Genomic DNA, 7935 nt, shown 5'->3' with positions numbered 1-7935 from the left:
CAGGCACCAGCATCCTCTCGGGGACCCAGGCCTCACCCCACTGCCATGGCAGGTGACAAACCACAAGAGTGTGGAAACCACAGCCAGGGATAAATCTGAGTAGAGGGCCCCACCCAGCCCTGGCTGGGGCTGTATAGACAGCAGTGGCCTGAAAGGCCCACAAGCTGTCCCTGGCTGTGATGCCCATGCCCACCTAAGACTGTGTGACCAGGGCAGAGCCAACAGAGGAGAGGGGAAGGGGCCATCTCTATCAAAAGGGTCATGACTGAGAGCAGCCATAGCCAACCTTGAAGTACATACACGGAGCCAAGCTTTATGTCAGGGCCTGTCCTGTGCACACATGCCATAGGGGCTGCTGCAGGAACCTGCGCAGGGATAGGGGACAGTGACTGTGCCCAAAGAGGACTGAGACAGCTCCAGGCTGGTGAGCTGAAAGGGCTCCACGCTCTAGCAGCACAGGGACTTCAACAGTTTCAGCCCCTGACCTAAGACCTATTCCCTGACACTGCTGGTGTGGAGACTACCCAAGGACAACACTCACCTCCATCAGGATGTGACCCATCCACAGCCCGAGGACACTAGTAGCAAGTGGCCTAAAGAGGCAGCAGGTGAAGCCTCAGGCCCCTCTGCAGGCCACCATGAAGGCCACATAAGCAAGCCTACTGGCTGACCTCTGCCATTCAGCCACCAGGAGCTTAATTCAAGGCGACAAGAACAGGGGTAGCCAGTCCTGAAAGCACCACCAACCTCTAACATTGGAATATTGGGGATATGACAGGAGGTGTCTCACAGCTCCCCCAGATGAGTATCCAGTGACAGGAACATGAAGAGGGCTGCACCTGAGTCACCTTTACTATATATTCATCATAGACAGAGAAAGTATGTGCCACCTCTCTGGTGGCAGGCACCTTAGTGAGGCTCCTAGGCCATGACTGAAGAGGGGCAAGGTGTCCATCCCCTCCTGAAGAACACATGACAATCACACCAGACTGTTGGGCCTGGCCAACACCCTGCTGAGCTGGGCTTCTAGAAAAGGAGAGATGTGCATGTCTGTCCCCAGGGCTCAGACCTGACCATGGTCACTCACCCCAGGGGGTACCACCACAGTGCTCCATATCACTGTGGTCACCAATTTGGCGGTGGACCTCTGGGATACCTCAGCTCCATCCACAGCCTTTGACACCCATCACATCACAGTGGACAACAGCCACCCACCCAGCACGGAAGATAAGCTGGCAGGAGGCGCTGGACACAGACAGCTCATCCACATCAGCAAAGGCGCCTGCAGGTCCTTCCTGGAGCTGTATGTAGCCTTGCCCCACAGAGTTGGCAGAGGCTAGTCAGGCACAGGCAGGCAGTGTCTTGTAGGGGTTCAGGAGGCCCTTAGGGTCCAGCAGAGCCTTGAGCTGCCCCATGAGCTGCACAGCAGCAGGGGTCTTGCTATAGCCCAGGACGTCCTTCTTCTTGAAGCCCAGGCCATGCTCGGCACTCACGCTGCCCCGGTGCGCGGCCGTCCAGGTGTACACATAGGGCTCCAGGGCGGCCAGCAGTGCTGTGCTGAAGGCCTCTGCTGTGACATTCAGGTGCAGGTTGCCATCCCCTGGGAGCAAGGGTGAGTGGTCAAGCTGGACAGGCTGACGCAAAGCCAGGGATCTCCCCAGCTCTCACCCTCCCCATGCAGACTCAGGTACCTGCGCTGCCCGTGTGTGAGTGATACAGCAGCCCCAAAGTCCCTGCCCCACACATTTGCCCACCCCAGTCACTGCACCCCTAGTTACTGTAGCTGCTCCCATGCTCTTGTCATTCCCCTCCTCCCACCAGCCCCAAGAGCCCATCCCAGGGCTCCATCTCCAACCCTGGGAACCACCCAAGTCACCACCCTGGCCTGCTGGAGCTCCTCCCTGCCTGTGACAGCCTTGGGCTACATCTGGGTCTGCATCACGGAGCCCAACCAGCCCCTCATCCCACTGCCCTCAGTCCAAATCCCAGCACTGAGACCATAGGGCTGCAGTCACGGCAAGGGACAGACATAGACAGTGATATGGCACAGAAGGGGGGACCAGGAGGAGATGTGGAGGAACACAGACACAGAATGGTGACCCAACACCCCACCAACCCCTGCAAAGTCAAGTTCAGAACCCCACCCGCCACCTATCCTGAGGAGTAAGAAGTCCAAGGAGCTTGCTCTCCCAGCACAGGAAGGTCCACAATGGCTTCCTGACGATCACCATGGCACAGAGGGCACACAGTGAGCCTATGGCAGGGGTGTCGCCACCACCAGCACTCTGGAGATACAGCTGGCCTCTGTCCTGTCACCTGGAATCAGAGCCACAAGAGGCACTGGGTCATCCAAGTCTGTGCACATACTAACAACTTCTGCTCATGTGTCTTCAATGGGGTCCCACGCAGGTGCCAGGACAGGGACAGAATGGCCTCACCTCCCCCACAGGAGCAAACTAAGGGCAGCACCAGTGGGCAACATAACGCTAAAGGCCACTGAACTGCACCAAAGGATGTCTGGAGACAGCCAGCATGAACGGCCAGAGCTGTACACTGAGGGTCACCAAGCAGCCACACAGGCTCGCAGCTGACCACACAAAGCCACAGCATGCCAGAGATCTTGGGCTGAGCAAAGCAAGAATGAAGAGGGCCCAGTTAGGCCTCTGGTCCCCAGCCCTTGCACCTGGCCTTAAATAATTCCCACAGATAAAAACATAAAAATACCAATTTATGTCACAAATCACACATACCAGAAAACAAGCAGATCCACCAAGAGTTCAGACACTGAATTCCAGACACAGAATTTATGTCAAATCACAGAAAAGAGAGATACAACAGCATCACTAAGACTGGCCACCAACATTTTCTAAATGTCTGAATCAACCTTGGAAAAGAAAACTGAATTCAGTGATAGTGACACTCAGGGAACAGGTTTAACTCTTTGCACTATACACAACAAAGAGATCCATGACTGGAAAATAACTCAAAATCATCCAAATGCATTACAGAGAAGCACAGACTGGGCAATGTGACAGAGGCTTAGGGGCATGGAGGGAGGTCCCCAGAGATGTCAGCTTCTGCCACCAACTGGAGTCCCTAAAACCAACAGGTGACTGGCAACTGAGACCAGGGCAAATCAGATTGTGCCCTCAGAACAGTTTTCAGGTGGGGACAGCACAGGAAAAACAGGCCAGTTGCAGCATGGGGACAACCACAACAGAGAGAAACAGGCATAAAGTGCACCCCACCTGTGACCCCTGAGTTGCAACTGCAGGGGCACAGCTTGCCCAGCCAGACAGGACAGCTGTGAGCACCATACAGCCAGAGCAGGGCCTCTGCTGACACTGACCAGGCCAGGTTCCCAAGGGGCAACACATGGCAAACTGACAATCCTTAACAAGCTAGAACCCCCCATCCCCATTTTTAGAAATAAAGAAACAAATTTCTGCATAACTCATGAGTCAAAGAAAATGCAATAAAGGAAAGGGGAGTTTAAAACTGAAGGTAACAAAAGCATTTTCCAAATTCATGGGATTCCCGTGGCCACAGGCTGGGGCAAGGCTGAACTGACTGACTATCATCTGATACACAGGCATCAAACAGTAGGGGCAGAGGGCATCTGCACAGACGCTGCCAAGACCCAGGCAGGGCACAGCCCTGTGAGTGGTGACAGAGAGCCAGTCCAACCACCCGCGTGCTTAGGTGGCACCGGCCATCCTCCTGGGGCAGCTGGCATGGAGACTTAAAGGTAGTAGCACCCACTTGTAGGATCAGTGAGACTGGAATTTATAGGAAACTGAGATATGTACATAGGAAGGAAGAGGAATAAGCCAAGTACTTAACTGTTAAAAGAAGAAAGAGAAAGAGAGAGAGCCCTTTCTGTTCCTCTCAGACAAAAGCTTTCTTTCTCTCAATAAATTCTTCCTTCATTGTACCTAGAATTCATTCCGTGATTTTAGAGAGCACGAACTTGGCATTTTGGGCATCAAGCAGGTTGGGAGTTTCATTTGCCTGTATCACTTGGAAGTCTTCCACCAAGATATCTGGACAGAAGACCAACTTGAGAAGTACCATACACCATGATCCTGTCAACTCCACAGCTATTGAGGTAGCAGGCCTGGACTCCTGGATGTACCACACCCAACTCAAGTCCTGGGAACCACAGACTGTCACTGAGTGTAACAAACGTTCATCAGACTATTCCTGTGAACACAGAGAAGACTTAAGATTCTTGCTGAAGAAAAAACAAGGTCTTAAGATAAGTAATTTAAGATGTTACACTTAGCCCTTTTACTAATCAATTTATTACTTAAGGGAGAATGCAATTCCTTTCTAAGGTGGACATGAGAATATGAAGTCATTACAACAAGCATTGTACTGGATATGTGACCTGCTCCCCTTGTCCAATACAATTGGGCTTCCTTGGTGGATAGCCCCATTCTAAGGAGATGACTAAAATACACTACAAGACTGTATGGATGACTTATAAAAGAGTTCAAGGCTTCATAGTTTAGGCCACCACTACAAAGTAGCTAAGTGGCCTATAAACTATACTCTTAATGATCCTGGGGATAACAGAATTTTTTCCAACAATGCCACTAAAGCCTCTTTAAAAGCTCTAGTAGGAACCCTATTAAATAAAACTAAGGGTCCTATCCTGAGGGCCAACAATCATAGATACCAAGATGATTATTTTTAGATATGGGATGATTATTTATGGTTAAACCCCACTATACGACATCTTAGTAAAAAGGCCCCCTTATGTTAAGAACAGAAAAATCATTTCTATTCTCATTGGCTAAATTCTACTAAATACTTGGGATAGAATCCCTCCTCAATGATGTATATGCACAATAACTTTATAGGTTGAAGACTGGTTTGCAGTAAACTGGCTTAACCACCCCAGAATTAGATAGGAAGCCCCCAAAGACACTCATTGGTCTTGTGGAACCAATCTGCAGCCCTGGCTACCCACTGGATGGACAGGAAGACGCACACTGGGAATTGCATGGTTACAAGGCAGAAGGGCCAAAAGTATTGACAAACCTGCAAACTTGCCCTGTCTACACATCAATGGTTTAGAAGCATTATGGCAGTGAGGAATACTTCTTTAGAGGGCAGAAGATAGCTAAGACAGGTAGGAATATTGTAGGCGTGCAGATAGGGCAGGGTGCTCCAGAGGTCAATGCAGGAGAAAACTGTGGCTGGAGGACTGTTTGTTGAAGGCCAAGCTTTAAGAAAAAGAACTATTTATCCACATACTTCCCCTAGGGAATGCACAGCATGATGGATATTCTAAATAGGCACTGATCACTTTAGGGTAGAGGACCAAACTTTAACCCACCCTCTCCAGGAAAGTCCTCGTCTGCCCATGTGTGCTTGCTCTGTGACTTGTTTCTCCATTTAATCCCCTTTAATGTTAGCCAAGTGACTACACTTGTGTATTTATTGGTTGACCACAGTTTTCTCCCTCCTCACACATATCCTATGATTTGCCATTGGTTCAGTACTACTAAGTGACTGTCTCATTTCTTTTCTCTTGTTCTTTAGACCAAATACCTGACATCCAAAATTAAAGAAGGAAAGGTTTATTTAGCTCACAGTTTGTAGAGGTTTCCATCCATACTTGGCTGGCTCCAAGGTAGGGATGGCAGAGGGCAGCAGTTCACGGTGGTAGAAAACAGCAAAAGCAGCAAAAGCAAAGAGGGAGAACTGGCCAAGAGCAAGCCTCAGTCCTTGTCTTATATTGTACACAAGTAACCTGCCCCAGGGCCACTGTCGCACTCACAACCATAATCCCAGCATTGGATCATGAGTCAATGAAAAACTCTAGAAGTCATCCCCATAACTACATGAGACCTGGGCCGGACATCTAGATACAAACGTAGTAGCAACTATATTTGTAATCTTCTTGATTGGTTACAGTTTTGTCTCACCTTCAGCCTGCCTCACCTTATGACTGCTCAAAAGAACACCCTTGAGAAGTGGAGTTGGTGGGCAACCCACTTTCTGGGCCCCCTGTGTTCCTCTCAGACAGAAGCTTTCTTTCTCTCAATACATTCTTCCAACTTTTAAGGGGGTGAGAAAATAATAAATCTAAAAATAGGAAAGGACCTGGGAGTGATGGCACATTCCTGCAATCCTAGCACTTGGGAGGCTGAGCTAAGAGGATCGTTCCAGGTTTGAGGCCAGCCTGGACTATATAATGAGTTCAAGGTCAGGCTGAGCTACATATCAAGAACCTGTCTCAAAGAGAGAGAGAGTGAGAACTAAACTTTTTTAAAAAGAAAGAAATATAGATAAAATAAATAGGCTCCACAGCCCATTCCTAGAGAGTCCAGGCACCCAAAACCTCAGGAGGATACACTGGGGTGTGGGCAAGGGCAGCAGGAGTTGGTGTAACTGCTCGTTGGTGCCTAAAATCTGGCACAAAGGAGCACCTTGGGAAATAGGTCTGGCCCTTGCCAAGAACCAGGAATTGGCCCCGGCTCTCATACAGCAAGCCTGTGCACCAAGGCCTACAGTGCAGCCTTTGGGAACTTAGAATAAAGGTAAGATGACTGCACCTAACAAACATGGAGTCCGCCTTCTTCCAAATAGACCCAGAACCATAGTTCTGGGGGCTGAACCCACAGTCTTGCACATGCCAGAAAAAGAGAGCTTCTGGGAAGATGGCAGAGTAATAAACAGCAAAGAAAGAACCTCTCCAAGATTTGCTGTCCAGACACTGGAGTACAGCGACTCAAGGAAGACAAGAAAGAGCGATATGGGTTCGCTGGACTCAGGAAGGGTCTGAAGTGAGAAATGAAGCTCACTGGGAGAGCCAAGAGAGAAACTTCAAGGAAGAACAAAGAAGTAGCCAGCAGAGGCTTCTCCCTGAGTCAGGACTCGCTGTCTGGGAAGAGAGCTTGAAACCTGCAGGCACAGGGTGACTACTGACAACCCCAAAGGCTGCAATGGAAAGACACAGCAGAGGGAGGGAACAGTGGCCCGGAAGGACTGCATGAGCTGGAGCTGTTCTTCATGGTACTCGAAGACTGAGACTGCCTAAGGGTCACAGAAAACAATGTAGGCTAGTACCAAAGAGCCAGGAGCTGGGCCGGGCAGGCAGCAACTCCTCACCCTCAACAGCTGAAGAGGTAGGATCTTACAACAGACTCAAATCCAAAAGCTAGCTACACCTAGAAGACACTTCTAAGAAGTAGCCATTTCCTAAGGATTCTCAATATTAGCACTAAAGCAACTCACCATAGGCAATTTATAAGCATCAACCTGGGAATTAAACTTTAAAAAGGGGAAGGGGAGGGGAAAAATGAGGAGACATTTAAACAAGATGCAATCCCAGACATCCAGTTCACCAAACTCAGGGGACAATGAGGTGAAGCAATCTAAAAGCTACCAACCTGATCACTCTGAAGTGTTAACAACAAAATGGATGAGGCTGTAGGAAAAACAAAATCAAACCAGAAATAATATATGAGATAACTATAGAGATGGTGACCAAATGGAAATCACACTTATGAATCTAGAGCAGACACAGATTAAAAAAAAAAAAAAAAAAAAAAGAGCTTAAGAAAATTATGGAAACCATGAATGTCCAACATAGGAAAAAAATGGAATCCATGAAACAGACTCAAACAGATATCCAGAAGATTACAGATTCTATTGAAAGTAACAAAGCAGAATCAACCAGTGTGAGGACAAAATATCAGAATCCAGAAGACAGGTTTCTGGGTAGTGAATGACCATGAAAACAAAGATTTCCTAAAAATAGCTAGGGATTCTGTGAACTAAGTAACTGCACTGAAGATGGCAATTTGTAATAGTAGGTTCATGCTTGGAGTGCTTGTCATTCTGGTCTTCTGAATATGGGCTGCTTGTCATGACATGCCAGTTGCTGCCGTGCTGTCTCTCAGGTAGATGATTGTTCAAAAA

At 48.7% G+C, this 7935-nt stretch overlaps 1 protein-coding gene across 2 annotated transcripts in view; it reads right to left on the bottom strand.

The window, feature by feature from the left end:
* Positions 1-834: 834 nt before the first annotated feature.
* Positions 835-7935, bottom strand: part of D2hgdh (D-2-hydroxyglutarate dehydrogenase) — a 42403-nt gene continuing 35302 nt past the window's right edge. For both annotated transcript variants that reach the window (XM_023722209.1, XM_004637446.2), the window contains exon 10: positions 835-1600. In XM_023722209.1, coding sequence (XP_023577977.1) covers positions 1341-1600 — 260 coding nt within the window. In that variant the 3' untranslated portion in view covers positions 835-1340. The remainder of the gene's footprint in view (positions 1601-7935) is intronic.

The sequence above is a fragment of the Octodon degus genome, unplaced genomic scaffold, assembly GCF_000260255.1.
Source record: "Octodon degus isolate 3935 unplaced genomic scaffold, OctDeg1.0 scaffold00089, whole genome shotgun sequence".
Taxonomy (NCBI): Eukaryota; Metazoa; Chordata; class Mammalia; order Rodentia; family Octodontidae; genus Octodon; species Octodon degus.
The sequence above is the reverse complement of the archived record's forward strand: the minus strand, read 5'-3'. Positions and strand labels throughout refer to the sequence as shown.